A 26413-nucleotide genomic window follows, 5' to 3' on the forward strand; every position below is an offset into this window, starting at 1 on the left:
TCTTTTCATCCCCACCAGCTTTACTACTTGCACTTGCTTTCTTTGGAGGCATGATTATGGGTTAATACACTATGCAAAACACAAAGTTTAGTCAATATTTTCATAAACCACAGCAAACACGTCTGCATACAGTGGTTAAATACTAAAGACAACGAGAGTGTCATTCAGCATCCAAGACTGTTGGGTTGTCTTGGCTCATCTCAGGAGTGTTTGAGATCCAAATTTTTGTTCGGCATCTGAAGCAAAAAAAATTTCGAATTTTTTATCTGAACTGATTTTTATCCGAACTCTGATATATATATATATATATATATATATATATATATATATATATATATATATATATATATATATATATATATATGTGTGTATGTAAGTATGTATGTATGCATGTATGTATGTGTGTGTGTACTTTTTTTGTCTGCATCATGTCTGGAAAACATAAGGGATACTTCTGATAGCAGTGTATCCAAGAAAAGGAAAGGTACAGTATTACAATGGAAATCAAAGTGGTCGTAGTGAAAAAAAAGGGAGATCCCTGCGAATAGAAGTTGTGCATTAAGCCTTAGTTGTTCAACAGTTGCAACTATTATCAAGGACAAACATCACATCCTTGAGCATATGAAAGAATCTGCTCCTTTCCCTCACATGATTGAAAGAGAGAGGTTGTTAGTGCTTTAACTTGACAACCAAAATCAGCAGTGTATCTCGGTGAGCCTCATGGTGATTCATGAGAAGGTGAAGTATTTGTATAAGACATTGGAAAATGAAAAGAGGGAATGTAGTGAAAGTGAGGAGTTTGCAGGGTAACAACAAGAATGAAGATAACAAATTATATGTATTACCTATTGTCTACTAGTACTGTATTAGTGTTAGTAAACTACTTTATAGGATACAGGTATTTTTATGTACAGTATACGTTATTGTAATTTATGAATGGTAATGGATTTTCTCTTTTTTTTTAAGTACTGTACACTCAGCTCTTGTTATACATGTGTTTGGTATTCACAAATTTTGTACAATGTAAAAACCCAACATCTAATGCCAAATTTGTCAAACACAAAAAATCGCCACATAGTGCAATTCAAACGTGAAATTGTGTGTTAGGATTCGGCAAATACTGTACAGCGTATTGATAAAATGCACAAGTTATATGGGAAATTTATTATTGTAAATTGCTAAATATTAGTGTACTGGACCGTATTAAAATCATTTGATTTGGAATGCATAGACGATATTGTGATCAACTTTAAAATGTAAACAGTGGAAAAGATTAAAATTCACTAAATTTTTTCTCTCCCCACAGTAGGTGAAAATCTGCGAAGTAGGATTGGCGCCCTTGGAATTTCCATGTGTGTGGGGGGGGGGTTACCAGGATGTTTAAAATATGTATACTGTATTTATATATATTTACTTAAATATATTTCATTATAGAATATATATCATTACAAAACTTTGTTATACATTTTCTCTCTCTCTCTCTCTCAAGACCTGTGCAGTTGGATGAATGTGATGATGGTGTTACTGCACAGGTATAATGAGGCTTTTCAGTTAGTTCGGGAAGCACCTCATTGTCAGATATCGGCACTGGATGGTCAAAATTTGCTTCTAATAGAGGCGAAGAAGCTGGTGTTGTCAGAGAATAGGCTCCCACTCCTCTCGTAGAGGCTTCAGGCTCACTCAGTGGCTCTTCTGCTGGAGGCGCTGATAGGGTAGCTGGGGTTTTTACCTTGGAGAAGAACAAGGTGATGGGTAGTTCCTGTTGTTTTTCTTTTGCTGCAAAATGACCTTGTACATGGACATAACCCCATCAACACAGTTGCTAAACTCGATAGCTTGAACCACATAATCGTTGATGTCTTGTGCAAATCGTTGCATTGCCCTTACCATGTTGCACAATTGTTGCAGGTTCTCCAGGGTAAAGCCACGCTCTACAAATTCTTTGACTTGTTCTTCTTTGCTTTCTTCTTCACTTGCACTTTGTATTCTGAATGAGGTCTTCATCTGTCAATGGGTCTGAGTGGGCCTCGATAAGGCCGTTGATGGCTTCTGTCGTCATGTTGACGAATCCTTCATCCCTGATGACGCAAGCCAGCCTCACCGCCTTCTTCACCCCCGAGTGATGAACTTCGTCAGGAGTGAAGCCTGCATAGTCATGCACCACATTAGGCCATAATTTCTTCCAGCAAGAATTTATGGTCTCATATTCTTCACTGCTTGCTGGATATTAGTCAAACATTACATAATATCGTAGTTACGCCAGTATTTTTTCAAGGTTAAGTCTTTGTCGTCGTCGTCAACTGGTGCAATGAGGCCCTCCATCATGAAACGAGTGTAGAGTGCCTTAAAGGCACGAATGACTCTGGGATCCATCGGCTGAATTAGAGATGTGGTGTTAGGGGGCAGTAACTCAATCTGAACCCAATCATATTGCAGGTCTGTTGCATGGTCTCCGGCACAGTCCATCAAAAGAAGGACCTGAAAAGGGAGGCCCTTCTGAGCCAGATACAGCTTCACCTGGGGAATGAAGCAGTGGAGGAACCATTCGAGGGTCAGGGCTTTTGTTATCCAGTGCAGTAGTTAACCCCTTGGTTGAAGAAGAATTGTTTGGTAATCTCAGTGTTGTTAGGTTTATGAGGACAGGAGAATCTGTAAAGAATAGGCCAGACTATTCGGTGTATGTGTAGGCAAATGGAAAGTGAATTGTAGCCAGAGAGGAGGATCCAATGAAATACTATCTGGCCAGTCAAAGGACCTGACCAACCTATTAATTACTTCGATAATGGAAATACTAATACTAATCGTAAGCCTTTTGGAAGGAAATCACTGTATTGCCCTCTCTCTCTCCACCGGTAATATGACGTCATCAGACATATGATATGAATTTGATGGATATTAAAACTTTTCTTAATCAATTTTTTACTGAAAATTGATACTGTATATTATCAATAAAAGAAAATGCTAATTTACCAAGAGAAATCGGTTTATTTTTATACAAGCAAATAGATTATTTCCAAGAAAATATTTTTCCTATTAGCGTACTATTTTCGATATACTGTAATTGTATCGTCATCGCCCTGAAAAAATTGCTGTAAAGTCAAATAGTCATAAGTCGCAAAGGTCGTAAGTCGACGACCACATGGGTGATGTATGATGCAGGAAGTGTCAGAGACGATAACTCTGTATGCCTAAAGCATAAAATTTGCCCAGAAAATACACAGGCGAGAAAATATTATGTTAGCAATGTCTTACTTGTGTTGGCATTTGGTATATACAGTATAGTGTATATATTTCTAGATTTGAGGGAGGAGGCTCACCAATACTTAGTAAACAACCTTGAAATAAGATGATCATGATCTGTGTTGAGGGAGATTACCACTAAAAGACCATGACCTATGAATACTAAAGTATATTCAGCAGATCTCTACATTAAAAGATTTGAAGGCTGCCTTTTATTGTCCGCTTGTTTACATATTTACAACTTGTGTGTTATGGTTATGTGAAGGATACAATAACTAAATATGAATAAAGCATAAAATTTTCCCAGAAAATATGTTATTGAGAATATATTGGGCTAGAAATGCCTTCCTTGTGTATGTGCATTTGTTACATGTAACGTATATATCTATTGATGTGAGGAAGGGACGCATTACTGTTTAAACAAAGAAATAATATGGTTATGCCCATATGATCCCCAGTGTTGAAAAAATACCCCTAAAAGCCCATACTTATGCATACTGAAGTATATTCAATCAATCGCTACTAAAAAAATACTTTGAAGCCCATTTTCTCAGAACTTGAAACATTTGGAGAATATTTCCTACCCCATTTTTAATACTGATTATTTTTTATCATTTAAACATGGGAAGATTAGGAATTTTATAGGCTACAATCTGTAGTCACTTTTTATAAAAAAAAAATAGTAGAAAAATTTTCTGTATAATAAATGGCTGCCATTGAAAGTTATTCATATACATTGATAACATAATACATGTAAAAAAAAAAAAAAAAAAAAAAAAAGGGATACGACACTTTCCTCAATATAAATTTTAGAAAATCAATTTTTTTTTTAAGTGGTTCTTAAATGAAGGAAATCTGTCGAGAAATATAAAAGGAGTTTGAAGTAACCCCAAATTGAAAATTTTCAATGGGACAGAGTTGCAACACTTTAACTAATTCTAGAGAAGCAACATTAAGATTGTTAGGGCAGTATAGAAATAAATTTTGTTATTTATATGTTTATTATGTAATTCCAAATTGGATTGACTATTTCATTGCTAATTTTATCAGTATTTGGTGATAAATATATATAACTTTTTCTTACCTCTTTAGTCGTCACTAATTTGTGGAAAATCTTTTCAACAGCTATACCAATATGAATGTCCATGGCCCAGTGCTCAAGCCGAGATAGTCTGCATCAATGCATATAAGACAGCTAGAGATAAATTGCAGTGTGTGGTTCGAGCATCACAGACTATCATGAACTTATTGCGTTTGGCACATGACCACTCAGTTCCAGCAGCAGATGACTTTATACCTGTGTTGGTGTATGTGCTTATTATGGTAAGTATGTGTTTCCTCATATTGGAAGACAATAAAACAATATGGCTTACACAAGATATACATTTTAAGGATGTATGCTTACAATGCTAAGTGTCTTTTGTCTTTTCTTAAAGATTTTCCTTTCATATGCAAATAGATTACATTGTTTTTACATTACTGGGTACAACTTTTGAATATAGGGACAAAGATTTCATAGTACTGTACCATACTTTTCTTGTGCATTATTCGTTGCTATGCATCTTAGATAAGGCACAGGTAGCATATACTGTAGTAGGACATGCCTACATTTTGTGCTGTATTTTAGACCATAATATCCTGGAGGATGGATTTTGATTCACAATTTACAGTTTTATTTTACTATAAATACTTTCTCACTCAAGTATTATATTATTACTTTTTTTATTCTTTATACTACAGTATACTTGATATCCTGTATATTTAATTAATATATTTTATTCATATAATCTTTGTATCACAGCAGTGCTTGCCCATTTGTTTCAAAATACAATTAAACATAACAATTATTGAAACATATTTACAGTAAGTACTTGCTAATTTAAACTAAAGTGCCTTAAACAAACCAATCTGATTGGTAGTGAATTTACTACAAATGTTGCTCTATATGTGCACTGAGAGAGAGGGAGAAATATATGTATGTGAATGCTTAAATACAAACAATAAAAAACTTATTATTTAATAAATACTTTGCAAAAAACCTATGTCTAGTACAAAAGTGAAACACAGCATGAATCACAATCAGTGTTTATAAATGAAATATCTGCTCAGTAGAGTAATGAAACACCCTTTCATTAAACATTAGTTAGTATCAGCATTTGAAGTGTCCTATCATTAGCATTAACTACTATCAGTATTTATAGACTAAAATTATTGTATTTGAATATATAAAAGATGTGCAGGTTGTCGTTGACTTACAAACTGTGTGACTTATGACTGATTAAGTTTACAGCCACTTTTGTGACTGTGATGACGTTTAAGGTCTGCTGGAAAGAGTACACCAATAGGACAATATCATTAGAAATAATATATTTTCTTTTATAAAAATGGAACTGGTTCCTCTTGTGTAAGTTAGTATTTTATTTTATTGAAAACATACAGCATCCACTTTTAAATAGAAAGTACATAAAGAATAGTCTGAACATCTTTCAAGCTAACATAAGATGTCTGGCGACATCATATTTCTGGCAGAAAGTAAGCTGGCAAATCGAGTGATTTCCTTCCAATAAGTTACCGATTAATATTGGTATTCCCATTATCGAAATATTGAGTCACACTATCAAGTATTTCAGGAGTATAGATTGGTTGTTATGAGTACCACTTAGAGTAAATTTGACTCAACACCTAAGAGAGAATCTCATGTCTTAAACTAGTTTTTATATCATTCGTTTCAATTCTAATAATTTCATCCCTAATAATTGATAGATAATTATCTTAAAGTATAGAACACTAATAGGACAAATATTTTTTTTAGAAATAAATTTTCTTTTACATTATAAAGTTAAATAGTATTGCTTGGTAAGTTAGCATTTTCTTTTATTTCTTGCAAAAAAACCAAAAAAGGATTTTATATACAGTGGACCCCCAGGGTACGGCATCCCCAGCCTACATTTTTTTTCACGTTACGGTATGGAATACGATGTTTTTTCGTCCCCTTGTTACGGCATTTTCCCCACCTTACGGCATCGAATTCCAAAATTCAAACTTGGCGGTCGGTACGCGTACGATTGTGCGAGTCACTCGCCTCACACAATGCTCATACATCACTGTATACACCACTAAGAAGGTGGTCTGCTACTGGTTGGCGTCACGACATCACTAAGATGCCGATATGCTATTGGCCGAAATCCCTCCCACAATGCCTGAGAGATGCTGCCTCTCTCTCTCTCTTCGTTAATCGCGCGCTCAGTTCAGAATCTCGTGTGTGTTTCGTAAAGACTTGATCTCGTGTGAGTGCTTGCGCAATCGTATTTTTTGTGCATTTTAGTGGTTAATTCCAACTTTAATTCCTTAGCCTTGGGTCCCAAGATTGCTTGTGATGTTAAAGGCAGAAGTAAGAAGATGATTACTATGGAAACGAAGCTGGAGATAATAAAGAAATACGAAGAAGGCATGCGCATCGTTAACCTCGCTATTACATATGGCCGTAACCAGTCAACGATGGGTACAATCATCAAGAACAAGGAAGCCTTTAAAGCAAGTAAGTCTTCTAAAGGCATGACTGTCCTTGCCATTGGAAGGACCTCAATCAACGATGAGATGGAGAGACTCCTTCTACTATGCATTAAAGAGAAGGATATTGCTGGTGATACACTCACGCAATCGGTAATTTCGCACAAGGCGAAAGCCATCTTTGCCGATCTCGTGGAAGCCCAGAGAGACAGCGGAGACGAAGGAACATTGCAGCAAGCCCCCCAAGAGTTCACGGCTTCTCATGGGTGGTTTGATCGGTTTAGGAAGAGGACTGGTATTCACTCAGTCGTCAGGCATGGAGAGGCGGCCAGTTCTGACAAGAATGCAGCAGAAGAATTCCTCAAGAAGTTTGAGAAATTAATTTCCAGAGAAGGCTACATTCCTCAGCAAGTGTTTAACTGTGATGAAACTGGCCTTTTCTGGAAGAAAATACCCCGTCGTACATGCAGTATATCACAGCAGAAGAAAAGAAACTTTCTGTCCATAAACAGATGAAGGACAGACTTAAGCCAGGCTGCCACTTGCACGAACTTGTGGCACGCATTGTCATGACTCGAGTCGTGAACTGACGTGAAGTGTTCGTAAGCCCGTCGTGACATCGTGGAATGTCGTGACGAGAATTTTGAAATGTTCAGAATTTTGGTCACGACAAAATTTAGTTACCGGGTTGTGAACTATGCGCTAACTGTTCGTGAACTTGTCGGGACGATGCGGGAAGTGCGCAAACTATGCATGAACTCGTCGTGCCAGTTCGTGTCAATGTGGACAGGTCAGCTGTGATTCTGAGGTAATTTTTTTTTTTTTTATCTTCCAGTTCATGCCACAAAATGTCACGACTTGCCACGACAAATTCGTGGCAAAAAGTCATGCAAGTGTCAGGGTACCTATACCCTCGCATTTTGTGCAAATGCCATTGGGGACTTAAAAATAAAGCCCCTACTGGTGTACCACTCAGAGAATCCTCGTGTCTTCAAGGCACAAAATAAAACGAAGGATAGGCTCTCGGTATTTTGGAGGTCTAATGCCAAGGCCTAGGTCACGAGGACCATATTTATTGAGTGGGTAAATGTCTGCTTTGGTCCTGCTGTCAAGAAATTTTTATAAGAGAACAATCTTCCTCTAAAATGTCTCCTGTTACTGGACAATGCCCCTGCTCACATTCCTGGCCTCAAGGCCAACACACATCCTGACTTCTCTTGCATCAAGGTTCTCTATCTGTCACCGAACACCCCCCTGTCCTCCAGCCTATGGACCAGCAAGTGATTGCCAACTTCAAGAAGCTTTACACGAAGCCTCTGTTCAGAAGATGCTTCGAAGGGACTGAAAGCACTCAACTCACCCTTCGTGAATTTTAGAAGGGGCATTTTGACATCGTTCAATGCCTGAAGATGATCGATAAAGCTTGGAATGAGGTTTCACGGTGCACCTTGAACTCCTCAAGGAAGAAACTGTGGCCAGCTGTTGTAGCAGAACACGACTTCGAAGGTTTCGAACCCTCAACCAAAGACGAGGCCATTGATGATCCTGCCCCTGAGGGTGATGTTGAGGAAATAATTTCAATCGGGAGGTCCATGGGGCTTGTTGTCGATGAGGCTGACATCGATAACCTTATCGAGGAGCACAGGGAGGAGCTTACGACTGAAGACTTGAAGGAGTTGGAGGCAATGCAGTTGACCATCATTCAAGAAGAGCACCACTCTAGTGGTGGCGAGGACAGGGGGAAACAGAAGAAACGACATCGGCAGAAATAAGGGAAGCTATCGGTTGGTATGAAAACCTTACGAGATTCATTGAAAAAGAACACCCAGAAAAACTTCACACAGGTCGTCTTATGGAGAGTGTGTGAGTCGTTTTAGAAATATTTTTAGGAGTCGTCAGAAACATGCTTCTTTGGATAGATATTTCTCCAAAAGAGAAGTGTCAGAAAGCAAAGATGATATAAGTGATTCTAGTAAAAAAACTAAAAAAGAGTAAAGTGAAGATGAAGAAGTGCTACTGTATAAAATGAAGTTCTAGAAAAAAAGTCATAAAAAAATTTTTCAAAAGACAAAAATAATAAAAAAAAAAAGTATTTTTAATGTTGTGTTTAATAAGAATAAATTTATTATTAAGTGTAACATAATTACCATTGATACGTTTTTATATCTGCCATCTCCTCCCCCCTCTGCCTCCACCCACTACCAGCACAAGTCACGTCACTCCAAAGGTAAATAAAATTCAATTTTTCCTTTACAGAACTGTACTATATATAATTTTTATTTATAATGTTATTTAATTATATACTGTACAGTACATGTATATTATATATAAGTACTGTAGTACAGTACTTACTATACTATTTTGTTACTAATTTTTAATATGTATATAAATTTTGATGTTTTTACCTGGGGTTTTGCTCACATAAGCTATTCTATTGCCCGCCATACGACATTTTCACTATACGATACCAACTCTGGAACGGATTAATGTCGTATGGCGGGGGTCGACTGCATTTCATATTTTGCAAGATATTCTTTATCAAGTTCATGTCATGTCTAGTGACGAATTTCTGGCGGAAGGCGAGCTCGGAAGTCAAGTGATTTCCTTTTGATACGTTACTAAGTAATACAGTATTAGTATTTCCCTTACTGAAACATAGAATAACGATAACAAGTATTTTTAAAAATGTCTAAAGAAATATAAAGATTTAATAAGGAACTAAATACATATGGAGCTTTAAAAATTAACTACAGTACAAACAGAGAGAATGTATTCATCTAGTAATTAATAATAAGGGTTATAAACAAACTGTATGAAAACTATGATATTCTATAACATTGGTACTGTTATAATATTCATTAAGAAGATATATTAAATAAATTAGGAGATTATGTAAACGATACTCCTTGTTATTCATATAGGCGCATATTCTTGATACAGTAAGAGGAGCTTGAGATCAGCTGATGACAACCAAAGGCAAAAAAAAGTTTGTAATTGTGATAGTTAAAGTCCTCACTAAATGGAAAATTAGAATACAATATTTCTTTGATAAAGCCAAATTACAAGCAATAATTAAAGAAATATGAAAATTTAATCATCATCATCTTCTATGCCTATTGACGCAAAGGGCTTCGGTTAGATTTCGCCAGTCGTCCCTGTCTTCTCAAGCTTATGGCTTTCAGGTGAAATGATTATTAAACAGTCTGGATATAATTAGAAGTAAGGTACTGCCATTCAAGGTATCATCCACGCCTCCATGGAAATTACCAGAGATATCTTTTTTTAAATACTTTATTGGAGTTAAGAAGAATATGACTGACCAAGAAGCCAGGTCTCTCTTTATGGAACATGTTGAAGAACATAGAGGATCAACTTTTATATATACTGATGGCTCCAAATCTGATGCTGGCATTGGATTTGGAGTACTCAGTAATGGTTTTAATTGTAGAGGAGCACTTCCTCTAACAGCTTCCATATTTACTGCCGAACTGTATGGCATATTAACCGCTATTGAGAAAATAGCATTGGAGAAGGAGGGTAATTTTACAATTTTTAGTGATGCAAGGAGTGTCCTTCAAGCTTTAGCAGTTTTTAATTCTAGTAACCCTCTAGTTTTAAAGATTTTAGAACGGCTTTTTATTATTGGACGAGAGGTATAATGGTTCGATTTTGTTGGGTTCCAGCACATGTAGGTGTGTCTGGGAATGAGAAGGTAGATTCACTGGCAAAGAATGCTGCATCCGAGTTGCTGCCAAGAAGGTATCCCATTCCATGTAATAATTTTCTACCTAACATCAAGAAATTGCTTTGCAATAAATGACAACAGCAGTGGGATAGTCTAGATGGCAATAAAATGAGAGAAGTAACAAATGTCATAACTCCTTGGAAGTAAAACATGATGCCTCGAAAATGGGAGACTTTTCTTTGCCGTCTCCGTATTGGTCACACTCGGTTGACACACGAGTTTATGCTGAAGGGCAACACCAACTGTATTGTGACAATTGTTTAGTACTTCTAACAGCGAGGCATTTATTGACCGAATGCCCCAATTATAATAACTTAAGGAATAGATATTTGTTTGAGGCTCGAGGTGTGGGTGGCAGCTTCATCCTTGCCAAGATTCTTGGACATGATGTGTCCTACTATGCAAGTGGCATTTTTAGATTTATTTCAGAAGCAGGTCTTTTGAAAACTATCTAACTTTTATAAGGACATTCAACTTTTATGGTTTTAATTGAATATTCTTTAATTTTTTTTTTATATAAACTAAATGATATCAGCGTCAATGACCTTAGATGTCAGGATGCCTGAAAACTTTAAATCAATCAGTCAATCATCCCTGTCTTGAGCTTTTAATTCAATACTTCTTCATTCATCATCTCCTACTTTGCACTTTATAGTCCTTACCCATGTAGGCCTGGGTCTTCCAATTCTTCTAGTGCCTTGTGGAGCCCAGCTGAACGTTTGGTGAACTAATCTGTCTTAGGGAGCGCGAAGAGCATGCCCAAACCACCTCCATCTACCCCTCATCATGATCTCATCCACATATGACACTCGAGTAATCTCTCTTATAGTTTCATTTCTAATCCTGTTCTGCCATTTAACTCCCAATATCCTTCTGAGGGTTTTATTCTCAAATCTACTAAATCTCCTGGAGATTGTTTCATTATCATACCACGACTCTTGTCCATAGAGTAATACCGATCTCACCAAGCTGATATATAGTCTGATTTTTATATGCAATTTTAGGGGATTTGATTTCCAATTTTGACTTAACCTAGCCATTGTCTGAGTTTATTTTTTTAATCTTTCACTAAACTCTAATTCTAAAGACCCTGTATTGGAGGTCATAGTTCCTAAATACTGTACTTAAATGATTCTACCTCATGTATCCTTTCTCCTTCCAATTATATTTCATCTTCCATTGCATACTCCATTCTCATTATCTCAGTCTTTTCTTCTATTTACCTTCAGCCCAACCTCGTGTGATATTTCATGCATTCTGGTAAGTAAGCATTGCAAATCCTGTGGTGTTCTGCTAACAAGGACAGCATCATCAGCATAATCTAGGACTGCTAAATTCCTATCACCAATCCAGTCCAATCCTTCTCCACCATCTCTTGACTGTTCTACACATTACAAAGTCCATGAGGAGGATAAACAACATAGGTGACAACACATTCCCTTGGAGTACTCCGCTGTTCACTGGAAACTTGCTTGATAATACTCCATTAACATCAACTTTGTAATTGCTATGCTCATGAACCGACTTAATCAAATTTACATATTTAAGAGGAATTCCATAATAACGCAGGATTTTCAAAAAAATTGGCCGGTGCACACTATCAGAGGCTTTTTCATAGTCCACAAATACCATCAAAAGGGTATTTCTATATTCTATGCATTGCTGTACAACATGTCTCAAAATGAAAATTTGGTCGGTGCAGCTTCTACCTTTTCTAAATCCTGCTTGTTCATCTCTCAGCTTTTCATCAATATTTCTCTCCACTTCCTGACGTAACTGTTATGCCTCTGTAATTATTGCAATCAGTCAGGTCTCCTTTTTTAGCTATTTCCACACTCCTACTAACTCCCTTTCATCAGGTTTTGCCTCTTCATGCCACATTCCAGAAAATAATCTTGTAAGTAGTCTGGAAGCCACTTCATTTTTGGCCAGTATCATCTCGGAAGTTATTCCATAGTATCCCGGGGCTTTCCATCTCTTTAGTTTTTCAAGGATATCTTCGACTTCAAATACACTGAATTCATTCATGGGCACATCAAGGTCTTCATCAGCTTCAGGTATATTAATAAAATTATTCCCTTCATATGTCCTATTCATAACCTCACTAAAGTGTTCCATCCAACGTTGTGTTTTTTCATCGTCTGTTGCTATAACAGAGCCATCTCTCTTTTTGATGGGTATATACTTCTTTGCCACAGTCGAGATTTCATTAATAATTCTATGAGCAGTTCTTACACCATAGCCACTTCCTGAATTCATAGCTTTGTCGGCCTCATCTGCTTTACTGTCTAAATATTCTCTCCAGTCATTCCTGGCTTTTCTTTTGACCTCGCTGTCAATACTGGAATACTTAGCATGCTCTACCTTGTAATTTTCATTACTTCCTTGAAAACTTTCAACAATCAATTTCTGTCTTTGTCTCTTTTTTATAGTATCCAAGTATCATTCGATATCCATGGCTTTCTCCTTGTAACTGTGTGTCCCAAGACTTCACTACCAACTGACTGATATATGTTCTTAATATCACACCGTTCTTCATTAATTGTCTGTTCTTCATCTCAAAGTCAATAAGACTGCAAATCGATTCTTATATTCAATTGCATATGCTTCTCTGTGCTCTTCCTCTAAAAACTTAGTTGTATCAAACCTAGGTATTCTATCTCTTATTTCTGTTGGGTGCTTTCAATTTTAATTTCAGTGTGGCAATGAGGAGTTGGTGATCACCACCAATATCTGCACCTCTATAGCTTCTTACATTTCTCAGAGTCCTCTTTCTCTCTTTATTAATGGCAATGTGATCTATCTGATTTTTGTAATTGCCACATGGTGAAGTCCATGTATACTTGTGGATATTCTTATGTTGGAACAGAGTGCCTCCAATGATAAGATTGTTTGCTGAACAGAAACTTATAAAATGTACTCTATTTTCATTTGCAACTTTGCCAAAACCCTCGACACCCATCACATTCTCTATCCCTTTATTATTTTTTCCAACTTTAGCATTGAAGTTGCCAATCACAATTTTCTTATCTCTCTCAGGGATCTCATCTATTATCATCTGCAGTTCTTTGATTTCTTCAGGGGAATCATTTGTTGGGGCATAGCCAACTATAATACTCATTTTGCACTGCTTTGATTTGAACTTTGCTAGTAACAATTTACTATTTACAGCTCTCCACTCAGTTAATGCCTTTTCTGCTCTTGGTGTCATCATCATTCCTACCCCTTCTCTTTCAACTCCGTCTGATCTTCCTGAGTAAATATATATAAGGTATTTCTCGTGTCATAAGATGCACCTTTTTCCCAGAAAAATGCCCCCCAAAATCACCCTGCGTCTTACCACTAAGAAAAAGTTGTTTAAGGGAGTTTGACAACTCTCAAACACCCAACTAATGACATACGAGCACTCACACTCACCAGACATAAAATATAGACCTACAAATATCATTCATATGCAATAATTAAATTTATTTTAAAATTTCACTTTGTTTAATGAAGTACTATAGCAAGTTATTTGTTTATTTTGGTGATCAGCTGATGACTTGCCAACCCCTTTTTACAAACAAACATTCCAACTAGTGGTCTCTTAGCAAACGATTCTGTGCCATATTAGTTGTTTATGCAGTATTTATCTATTTTCTCATATTTTGTTAACATTTTGTGATAAAGCAATGTTTTGATAAATAATATGTTGCCCGAGTTCCAAAATAGTACAAACAGACAGTTGTTGAATACGACCTTGGTAAAAACATCTCACTGTTAGTTGAGTGCAGAGTTACCAAGTTAGAAGAAAAATATCTAGACCTAGAGTCCCATACATTAGCAAAAGTATTCCACCTAGAGGAATTTTTAGACTTCTTTGATCAATAACTATTTTGTGCAGAAATGAGTAGGCTATATGAGGAATTTGGGAAATATTACTGGAATTTTACCTCCTTACCAAAAGCTGATTAAGAACATTTGGCAACACTGCGTTCATTTAAACAACACTTGAAACATCGTGACGAAACACTAAATGTAGTTTTGGTGGCAACTACGACTGGTTTAGAGGTTTCTTACATGAAAATGTAATAAAATTGGTATAACCAGCATGCAACTAATTAATATTAACTTAAACATTTCATAATACAACCAAAATATGAAAAATGTCTGTGCCTAACAAAGATCATACAGACTAGGAATTTCTGCTCGGATAGTTTGTAAAATCCTCAATTTCTTATTTTCCAAAAACTGCTTTGCTAGTTTAAGGGTGTGTCTTACCACTTGTAGCGGCTTATGACATGGGAAATACGGTATTCCCTTGGTCTAAAGTTTCCTTACCAATCCCCTTACTATGTGTTTCACTTAGGGCCAAGATATCCAAACTATAGTTTATAAATTCACTCTCCACTTGCTGTAACTTCTCAATCTGATTCATGGTTCTAACATTCCAATTACCTATTTTCCATTTTTTTTTATTTATAAACCGGGAGATTCTTAGCACCCCGCTACACCCGGGACCGGGGGCCATTCATTCATATTCTCTATCCATGACTAACTAAATCCATAAAGGATTCATTGGCTAGATAAATCAAAGGATAGCCAGTTCCTTGTGATCCGCAGTGCCTATCTAACTACTAAGGCAAGTGACCCCTGCCGGTCCATACTAATTCTAGTAAGATCAACCACCAGGCATCTTGAGTAAAAGCTGAAGAGACCATTTGTCCATCGCCTTAAACCCAATCTGAGATTTAGGGGGGCATTTCCTCCACACCCAAAGCTCTCATTACTCCGCCAAGTTGCTCATCCGCTTATACGAGTATAACCATTGGCAAACATGTGCTGCTAAGATATACCACCTAGCACGGTATGGATACCACCAAGCATGGTATGTATACCGCCTAGCACAGTATAATGAACTAAAAATTTGAAATACAGTACGAAGCTTTATAAATGAACCAGCTGTGTATATATAGGTGAGTGTGTGTGTGTTTATATTTATGTATAATAAACAAACTATGATACTTTATAACATATTGGGGATGATGCGATATTCATTTTGAAGATATTTTGAATAAGTTAACAAGTTATATAAACGATATTCGTTGGTTGTATGTGCGCAAATTATAATTGCATGGAGACTGTGTACCGAATTCTCCAAGACAAGGGGTTTTGAAGTCCTTTATATTATCTTTCATAGATTCCAAAAGGTAGTCAACTAATAGATTTTATCCAAGGTTATGGAATGTTTATTTGGATAGGTGGAAAGTATGGAATGTTCGGCAACTAGAACTAGTTAAGAAAACATTGGTAAGGTTTTGCATTTCTGTTTCTATGAAAGGAAACTGTCCTTTTCCTTCATTAAGTGTTAGAGATCCATGTTGAATACCGTACTCAAACATCTAGGGTTGCATTTATCCACTTTAGGCATTATTGCAGATTATATAGGCTTTTGATATTGATAAACATCTGGTTGTCAAGACAATTTATTGGACTCTAAATGTATTACAATATTTAAAGGGTTCTCATTCTGAACCTTTGAAAGATCCTTCTGTTTAAGATTTCACTTTTCCTGTTAGCTTTAATGTCAGCTATCCAAATTAATGAGCTATAAAATCTTTTATAGTGTAGGGTTTTGGAGAAAACATTATTTAGCTCTTTTTGCCTACATTCTGAGCTAAGAATAATTTTTAGGCAAATAGTTTGCTTAAATTTTTTTCATATTCCCTCAGAAAAAAAAGTTGATGATACATCCACAAAACATATGTCTTTGTCCTGTGACACTGTCAATCGTTATTTGGACAAGACTAAACACAGAGGAAAGGTTCATAATTCGTTTTGTGGAGTTACGATTTTAAATCATCTTTCTATAAATACTATTTTTTTATTTTATTTTTTTATTTTTGTTAAAAGCTTAGTCACAGAGCCTCAAAAAAATTGTATCAAATTCAGATGAAAGACTTGAAGGTTAGGGTTTGAATTTTGTCTTATATTTGAAGTTATTTGAAATCCAGCTACCTCTCTTAATTTCTGTATGAATCTTCTTATGGAAAGAGTGTTAGTGGCAGCTCAGTGGCATACTAAGTCAGTTTTTGCTAAACATTACCCTGGTTTTCTTATCAAGATTGCTGGGCTTTAGGTTCTTTAGTAGCTGTGGGGACATATTATAAATGAGAATTTATTTTGTGTAAATCTGATCAAAGGGTTTTTCATGGTCTACAAATCTCAACAAAAGTGGATTTCTATATTCTATGGATAGCTGTATGTGTCTTAATATGAAAATTTGGTCAGTACAACTTTTACCTTTTGTAAATCTTGAACAAGTAGGATTTAGAAAAGGTAGAAGTTGTACTGAACAAATACTCATTTCAAAACATGTACAGCAATGTGTAGAATATAGAAATCCCCTTTTGATGGCCTTTGTGGACTAAGAAAAAGACTTTGATAGTGTTCTCCGACCAATTGTTTGGAGAGTCCTGCATTATTATGGAGTTCCTCTCAAATATGTAAATTTAATTCTGTTCATGTGCATAGCAAATGCAAAGTAAATGTTAGTGGAGTCCTATCAAATTAATTTCCAGTGAAGAGTGGAGTATTTCCAAGGGAATGTGTTGTTACCTATGTTGTTTATTCTCATGGATTTTTCAATGCGTAGAACAGTTGGGATGGTGGAGAAGGATTGGACTGGATTGATAACAGGAAATTAGCTGACCTAGAGTATGCTGATGATGCTGTCTGTTTTAGCAGAACACCACAGGACTTACGAAGCTTGCTTACCATAATGCCTGAAATATCACATGAGGTTGGGCTCAAGATAAATAGAAGAAAAACGGCGGTAATGCAAACGGAATCTGCAATGGAAGATGAAATATCAATGGAAGGAGAAAGGATTCATTAGATGAAGTCATTTAAATATTTAGGTGATAGAAGAGTTGGAAGACCCAGGCCTACATGGCTGAGGACTATGAAGTGGGAAGTAGATGATGATGAATGGAGAAGTATTGATTTAAAAGTTCAAGATAGAGATGACTGGCGAAATCTAACCAAGGCACTTTGCGTCAATAACTGGGGTACTAGACTAAGAGATGAGTCCCAGGTTTTAGATGAGTTCATTAATTTAGGACTTTGCATTTCTTGTCTTTCTTTCACTGACCCACCTCCATCAGAGTATGGGAGTCAGCATCATGATTATCAGGAGATTTTCATAGATATAAAGGAAGTTTTAATAATAAAGTCTATCATTTCTATATTCACCTGATGTTCATATATATATGCCTGCTGCCCTCCCTACTGAACAGCAACATTAGGTGAATATTAATTTAGTTTCGACTTCGTTACTGAAAAGACAAAGAATATACGGTATACTGTAGCTGAGATTATTATTTTAAACCACCAGATTGTCTCAATACTTTGCTAAAGGCTTAAGCCTGTTGAAAGGAAAGAAAACAGGAAAATAATTAGTTATAGCTTAAACGTTAGTATTAAGCCAAGCTTTGAGAGATAAGAGTTATGAACATCAGTTGAGTATACTGTAGAAACACAGTAACAGGTTTTGTTATCAAAATTCCATTTTTAATTCAGACACTCTTGCAAACATTAGTGATGAGAAATAAGTGCTCTTGTTTTTCTAGTTTTTCTTATTTTTCTTATTACCTATACAGTATACTAGTTTTATCCTTTTAAAGCCAACAGCCATGTATAATTTGTGTAAACTGATAGTCTTAGTTAATATTGTTCATCCCCTACTTCAGGCAAACCCACCTGCTCTCCTGTCCACGGTACAGTATGTCAACCTTTTCTATGAGCAACGCCTTAAAGGAGAAGATCAATATTGGTGGACGCAGTTTTGCTCAGCCATTGAGTTTATCAAGACTATGGATTACATGCTGTGATGAGTGTACGAGAAAATTAAAAGAAAAGGGTCTTCTAGTTGCGTAATAATGTGCCATTATGCTAACCTACAGGGCCTGCTTTAATCTGTGAGGAGCAGATTTCTCAAAAATTTTTAATTTATTTAATTTTTTGTGACCAGTATCTGAGTTGTGTTGAAGCTTTTTTTAAAAGCTTTATGTAAAAATTACCAAAGAAATAAAGCACAAAGTTCAGTATTTTTCTTTTCTGTTTTTTTATTTTTTTCTTGTTTTGATTTATATTGTCTTATTTTTGGAAGAATGTCTATGTCTTCCAGGTGTTACGAAAGTGATTAGCATAATCATAGTGTGAAGGGATATGTCCTTTGTTGCAAGCTTATGAAATGCATATATATTGTTATAAATTGTTATGAAAAAATCCAGAATGTAAATTGTGTGTACTTTGATGCAGTATTTTTGCAGGTATTTTGAGACATTTGTAATTGCATTTACTATGTTAAGCACTGGATATTCTGATTATCTAGTTCATTAGCAACTCACATTTTGAGTAACTTGTCTATGAGCTTTGTCATGGGAAGAGTTTAAATCTCCTGGCCCATTTTTTTACTTTTAAAATGAATTTATGCATATTGATTGCTGAATATTTCATAATACACGGGAAGTATTGGCATGAATGATGATTTGTATTGTCAGTAAGCTTTGATGAAAAATCTTTTATATTATATGCAATAAGGGATTAAAAAATCCTGTTAACACATTTGTACAGTGTAGTTTGTTGATATTATCCTAAGTGTCTGTTTATCCATGATATGATAGTATTCATTATAATTTAAAATATTTGATATATATACAGTATATATAGCTATATATGATATATTTAAATTTCTCTCTTAGCTGATGCATGGCTTTTATTTACTTGACATCTTATGGATCTACTTGATAAAAAGTGCATTATTTTCTATTGAATATTGATAGAAATTCTAATATAATAAAGATCCTTATTTCACATACCCTTCAGAGATTTATGTGATGTAACATGGGAATTGAATTCTTAATTTTAACTGCATTTCAGAGGCAGTTGCTTTCTCTCAAATGACTGTATTGGTGAGATTTTGCCATTCTATAGAGGACAATATGTAGAAAGAAACAACTGGTGATTTTATTGCTCCATAATATAGGAGCTAAAATATTGGTGATCCTAATTGTGAAAATGCACTGCAATGTAGCTACAAATGGCTAATATATGTCGTCATTTGACAGCATTGCCATACTTAAGAAAAGTTTCATTCCACATATCTTTCCTGAGCAAAGGTAAATCTATTATATCAGCATACAGTAGTTTGTTTCAACTAGTTATGATGATCTTCCAAAGAACATTTCAGTCCCATCTTTTCCAATTCATTTACTGTGAAATCATCCATATCAAACCAAAAATGTTTAATTTTTTACACCCCAGTATAATGAAGTATATTTATAATGTTATGTAGAAATTACTTTAGATATATAGATACCGGTAGGATGGTAAGTGAGGTCTTACTTACTGGAGTCAAGTATTTCATTTTTATTTGGATGTTACATTTTCACTGCATGCAATTGGCTGTGAATGGAGTTTAGCTTTGGTGTTGTGGGGGGGGGTGTGTTATATTGTACTCTAATGAAATTTACATTTAAATCTGTATATCATGCATCTTGTGATATAATATTTGATCAAATAATTTTCCATTTACTGTGTTACATAAAGTGCTTGTATGCTGATTTGACCCTACAGTGTGTTTAGGTGTTGCTTGTAGTTTAAAGGTTACTTAACAGATAATCTAAAGTATGACCTACGATCTATAGCGTGTAAATGCTAAATTGGGATTGCTACTTGAAGGCCAGACTAACTGTGTTTATAGGAATAATCCCATAGATGGTTCAATGCCTTACTTTTCTATACACTAAAAGTATAAAGCCAGATTAAGCCTATTTTAGTGTGATGTCTGGGTATTGTCTTTTCATTTCAAAGTGAAATTGCTCAAAAATTCTTGAGACATCATCAGTTGCTAAATGTTGGTAGTCATTTCAAGAATCATATTGCTTCCTTAATTATAACCAGTAATACATATGTGATATTGTTAAGGAACTTATTTTCCTATTGGTATGTATCAGTAAATTACAAAACTAATACCCTTCATATTTTACTCCACAAAGATCTGATGTGCCCTCCTGATAAGTAAGACCTCATTATAATAATTCAAAATATAAAGCAAAAGAAGAATAAGATTACCAAATGTTACTTTAGGGGGGAATGGAAACATTGAATATGCATTACAGATAAAAGTTGAATTCACTCAGTTTCACGTCAAGAAAACCAAGATATACCTCTTACATATGTTTTTCTTGTATTTTTCTTATAATCAGGGGAAATGGACAAAGTATAAATTGTAATAAAACGTTCTTCATTATTCATCTTAGCATTTTTGTTCCTGTTGTTAACAAGTTCAAGCCTATTATTTCTTCTAGAACTTTAAAGCAATTTATACCACTTGGCTGACTTTTCCCCAATAGAAAGTAAGTTATCCAAAGCCACACATTGTCAATGTTGATTTAAATGTTTTTTCTTATGTTTTCATAAGTAGACAGATGCATTCATATACTGTATCACAATATGCTAAATTTTGTGCATCACTTCACACTGTATTATATGTTTATCAAGGTTTGAAATTGGAAAATTGTGTAAACAATATATTTATCATTATTTTCTTCCATTTTGTAGGAAATGACAATGTGTGTCTTCATTCTTACTAATGCCGTTGAATATTGTAAGCCCACAAGAAAGTGCGAATCCTTTTTTGATTATTTATATCAAGGTACAGTATTGTATAATTCTTTACAGTAATAGCTGTGTTTTCTTGGACTCATAAATGCTTTGTTATATATAATAGATATTGCATAAGCTTAGGAATGAAAACTTGATAGACCTTCACTTGTTTTTATATAAGCATTACAAACTGTTATTATTTTTATTGTATGCATATCTCCCCAGCGATATTTATTATTTACTTTTGTATGTATGTTTTTCTCCCGAGCAGTAGTGTAGTCATACAGTATATGGTTAATCTGTGACTTTGAATTTATCATTTGTAAGATTCTCTTACATCATTAGATAACTTCATATAATCATTTTTCATTTGATGAGTTAATTATGAAAAGAAATTAGTTATTTCCTTTTAAGGGAATATATGTAAACCAGAAGTTAAAATATACTTGTTTGGTGTTGAAATAATGAGAGATATATCTAGGGAGAGCAATTTGTGGTGTAATGATCAAGATAGCGGAAACCTCTATTTTTTACTTATGCTGTACTTTTGGAACAGTTAGTATAATCCAAGAATAGTCATGATTAGATGGAATGGGCTTGAGCCTCTTCTAGCGAGTGTCCCTCACTTAAAGGAGCCATTTACTTTTTGTGTAACGGTATCTTAGACTCTTTAAGCTACACATGAAGGCAAATGTAGCGGTGACAATTTTTTTTGTTTTTGTTTCATTACCCAAATTCTCTTTATGGTACCTTTTTATGTAGATTATTTGTTCTGTTATTGTAATGATATGCAGAGGCAGTCTAGATATTTGGTTTTGTAGTCATGGACACCTGCCATCTTTAAAGTAACCAAACTTATTTAGTTATTGGGTGAATTAATGACTTCCTTGTATCCAGTCTAAATTACTTTTCTTGAACCCTAGAGACTAATCATATAGTTATGGCCTCCCTGAATTTTTTAATTTAGATTTTTTTTTATTTAGATTTTATTTAATCAGTTTTTCAAATTTAGATTTTATATAATTAATCAGTCTACCATAATTACGAATGATATTGAAATAACCTTTTTTTTATTCAGATACATTTATTTAATAGTAGTTTTATGTATAGGGAAAGTAATGTTCAAGAATGCTACTTATTATTCAAGGGTAATTCATTTCTGTATAATCAAACAATATAAAGAATATTAATGCCTGAGCTCAAAGACCAAACTTATTAGTAATTTGCAGCTTTCAGTAACCTGATAAGCTACTGTTCCCCATCTCCCCTTCCTTCTAAGGGTCAGAAAAAGATACAGATGCTTTCAGAAACTGGTAGCTCATGAATAAGCAGGGCAAGCAATGGAACTCTCAACAGACACCCTTCTGATGTAAAATATAAATTAGATTTGTCCATTAAACCAATAAAGAAGGAACACAATTTTCTGTGATAAGAACATGTTTAGATAAGAATCTAGGACAAGAATGCTGAGGCTCAATCACATGATGTGGTACAAAATTGTAGATTCATAGTGCCACACTTCACAGACATGGTAATCAAAGACACAAGATGTACTGCTAATAAACCAGAAGTATTTATATTGTAGTAGGCAGAACCTAGATATCTCTCTAAAAGTATCATTGTCAGGCATATGTATAGCTTGAAGAAGACTGGACAGCCATGAAGCAGTATAGCTGTGTTCCTTTCTGACATGTTTTTCTTTAGTAAAGTCCTCAATTGCTTTAGTCACCAGTTGTTACATTTGGCCAAGCATATTCTGAATATGTTATGATATACATGAACCAGATAATTTAAATAATTTTTGGATTAAAAAAAAGCATCATATTGGATATAAATCACAGACAAAGCTATCATAGATGTAGATATAGATATTTTCAGCAGTCATGTGGCCTAGCCAACATTGCACAGTAGGAGTAAAATAGACAAATACCGTAATTGTCAATACCCTTTTAATTGTGAATGAATATACAAATCATTTCTTGCAGCCAAGGCAATAACAATTAACAACTGTCTTGCAGACCATTCAAATTACTTGACAAGAAAAAATGGAGAATAGCTCTGAGTTGCAATGTCACTGGATTATAATCTAAATTTTCCTAGTTTCTTGTAAGGAAGAAACCCAAGATTAAAATACCTGTTGGGTAAAATCTACGTCAAATTTTTATTAGTCCTGTGATACAATATATCTCCTCTGGATTCTAGCTTATTTGCATTTGATTCTGTGCAAATCAGCTATTGATGCGATTGCTTAGGAAGAAAAGACAATTTTCTTCAGTAAGTCATACCTTCGTTGTTAACTCCTAGATATTTAATTTCATTAGTTAGACAAAATCATAGTGAGGATTTCTTTATTCTACAGCCTTCAGTCATTGAATTTATTATATGTAGGGTGTTAAGAGTTTTGTCTTCATGAATAGACGACAGCTGTGATTGCAGCTTTTATTTGCACACCAGGAAGTAAGTAACCTGTTTATTCTACAAATGTTTGTGAAACATTTCTTGCATCTAAAACAAATTTATTGATGAAGGTTTAACCTACTGGATATCTCAGGGGGCCGGAAGAAGTATGTCTTATATTTGAGGTTAAGGCATGGAATACTGTACTGCATATTTAACTTTTTGGCTACCTCTGTATGCAGCCAAAATTTGAAGTAAATTTATATGGAAATAGTTTGTATGTGTGATTTGTGAATGTGCAGATTGAAGTACAGTATAGACTATATTCAAGGTGAAGCTTACAAAAAATATTAGTTTCCTAGAGTTTCACTTTACATGCTGAAACATAATATACTAGATTAAGAAGATATCAGCATGCATAGGAAAACCTGACCTTCATATAAGAAAAATGAGGATGATGTCAGCCTACTTTATTTCTCTGTAATCCTAAATCTGCCAAACAAGTTTTCATCAACAACGATATTTTAGCAAAGATTGACAAGGGTGTTCTAGAGTATACAGTGTATACATGCACCAAAGATAGTTTACCATAGGAAAATAGCTTTTTAGAGAACTGTATGTTATGAGTTATATGCCTAGCTACCCACATTGCAGGAGGTAATATTTACCATAAGATACTCTCTAGAAATGAATTTTCCAGTCAACCATCTCTTGATGGAGGCTATGAAGGTTTTACCGTTTGTCCTGATTTTGGAGCCTAACTGCCCATTCAGGAGGTTGGCACAATCTACAGGCACCCTAGATGTGGGAATTTCCTTAAGGTTTAGCAGGTGATTAGGCTCTCGTATGCTATTTTAGAAAGTACTGCAAAATTTCTAGCGATTTGGAACATACATTGCTCTCATGTACATTGATAACTTGATATTAACATTTAGTACTAGTTTGCTTTTATTTAAGAGTTTGGAATGTAAATGAACATGATTCTGATAATCAGAAATTTTTGAAAGACCATTAACAACCAATTTATTGATTCTTAACAACTATATGAACTTGGATATGATTATTATGGGAGGGTTCTTCCTTATTGCTACACCTATCCCAATGAGTCCATGCTTCTTCCATTAGTGATGGTGAATTGCACTGTGTATGCCAAGAGCATGTACTGTCTTTCAGGGATTTAACACCTGGCTTCCAAGTTTTCTGTTGCACCCCTTAGATGATGGCTTCCTTATCTTTTTCACCATAATTTGTTTTCATGGAAAAATTTAGATCTGTTTTCTAAAAATTTCTTAGGAATTATTTTGATCAGTTTAGCCTAAGTGTGTGGAATAAATAATAAATCACTTAATAAGTGTAGGAGTAGTGCATAGATATTCCAGATGTTTTAACCAGGAGGATAATTTAAAAGAGTTTAAAAACACTAGCTCAAGACAGTGCCTCAACTGAAGTCAGAGCCAGTTGCTCTGGTCAATATCTTTTGTATTTAATTATTAGATTTTTTCAAAGTTAAGGTACAAAATACTTGTCATCTTGTGCCAAACTTTATTGCCATTATTGTAACTAATGACCTGGTTCATTTGAAATAATACTTGTGAGATTGCAGGTGTAGCAAGATAATTCCAACGTTTTCAAAGATTTCTCATGGTGTAGATACCCAGTTCCTAGGAAATATACCTTTTATATAAGGTAATTCTGGTTTATTATTTCAAGTTGCTTATCATTAACAATTTGTGCAACAGAATACTAGTTATATTGTAATGTGAATCAGGGAGCTCCTAATGAAAAGATACTAAGGTCCCAAAAATACTTAAGATCATTCTCATTTACAGAAGACTGTTCTTGGTAAACAACACACTGTTTCAGGTATTGTAGCATAAGTAAAATAAAAGATTTATATTGATGGAAAGTTTATTTCAAATTCCATATATCGTATTTAAAAAACTGAAAGACTTTCAGGGAACATAAGGAAAAACAAGAGAAAGAAATTATTGGCATTTTAAAAATCTAGAGGCGTAAAATGATAACTATTTTAAGATAAAGGATAACTATGATGGGCCCAGTAATTAAAAAAACTATAAACATGAGTTTACTTTCTTTTAGGGATTATTTTTTAGAGAAAATTCAATTTTCTCACATTTGATTACATTAATGAAGTGCATCCATATCTAGAAAATGCAAGACACCTTTAACACCAACTTATGTGCAAATAAGAGTATATATTGACTAAGAGTAGTAATTATTAGAGACATAATGATGATAGTAATCTTCCAATTGATATCAAGTTCAGCTGTTTCTTCATAGTTATTTGATCTTTCATTACAGTTAACAAAACACAAAACATACAGAATATATATATATATATATATATATATATATATATATATATATATATATATATATATATATATATATATATATATATATATATATATATATATATATATATATATATATATATATATATATATATATATATATATATATATATATATATATATATATATATATATATATATATATATATATATATATATATATATATATATACACACACATATATATCACATTTGTTAATGATTTATGAAATAGGCAAGGTGAACAATATTATAAGGCAATATTTATAAAGGTGGATGATAATTAGTAGCAAGGAGATGAATGAGGCAATGTAAAACTATAAGCATAGTAGTACAGTAGTACTTTACAACACAGAAAGAAAACATTTAAGAAATGGACAAACAAATCTTTTGAGTTAAATCAGTTTTAAGTCTTTTGATTAATCTTTAGTTGCTTGTGCAATAGAAGTTTGTTATCTTTCTACTTTCATTTGACGAGATGTTAATTGCCATGAAACCCAAAGTTTGTTGGCTAAGA

The 26413-nt window shown here is 34.4% G+C and overlaps 1 protein-coding gene across 2 annotated transcripts in view; it reads left to right on the forward strand.

Moving 5' to 3' along the window:
• Gapvd1 (GTPase activating protein and VPS9 domains 1) overlaps window positions 1-25442 on the forward strand; it is a 494617-nt gene extending 469175 nt beyond the window's left edge. For both annotated transcript variants that reach the window (XM_068389833.1, XM_068389834.1), the window contains 2 exons: window positions 4366-4563; window positions 18226-25442. In XM_068389833.1, coding sequence (XP_068245934.1) covers window positions 4366-4563; window positions 18226-18366 — 339 coding nt within the window. In that variant the 3' untranslated portion in view covers window positions 18367-25442. The remainder of the gene's footprint in view (window positions 1-4365; window positions 4564-18225) is intronic.
• Window positions 25443-26413: the final 971 nt, after the last annotated feature.

This window comes from Palaemon carinicauda, chromosome 16, assembly GCF_036898095.1.
Source record: "Palaemon carinicauda isolate YSFRI2023 chromosome 16, ASM3689809v2, whole genome shotgun sequence".
Lineage (NCBI taxonomy): Eukaryota > Metazoa > Arthropoda > Malacostraca > Decapoda > Palaemonidae > Palaemon > Palaemon carinicauda.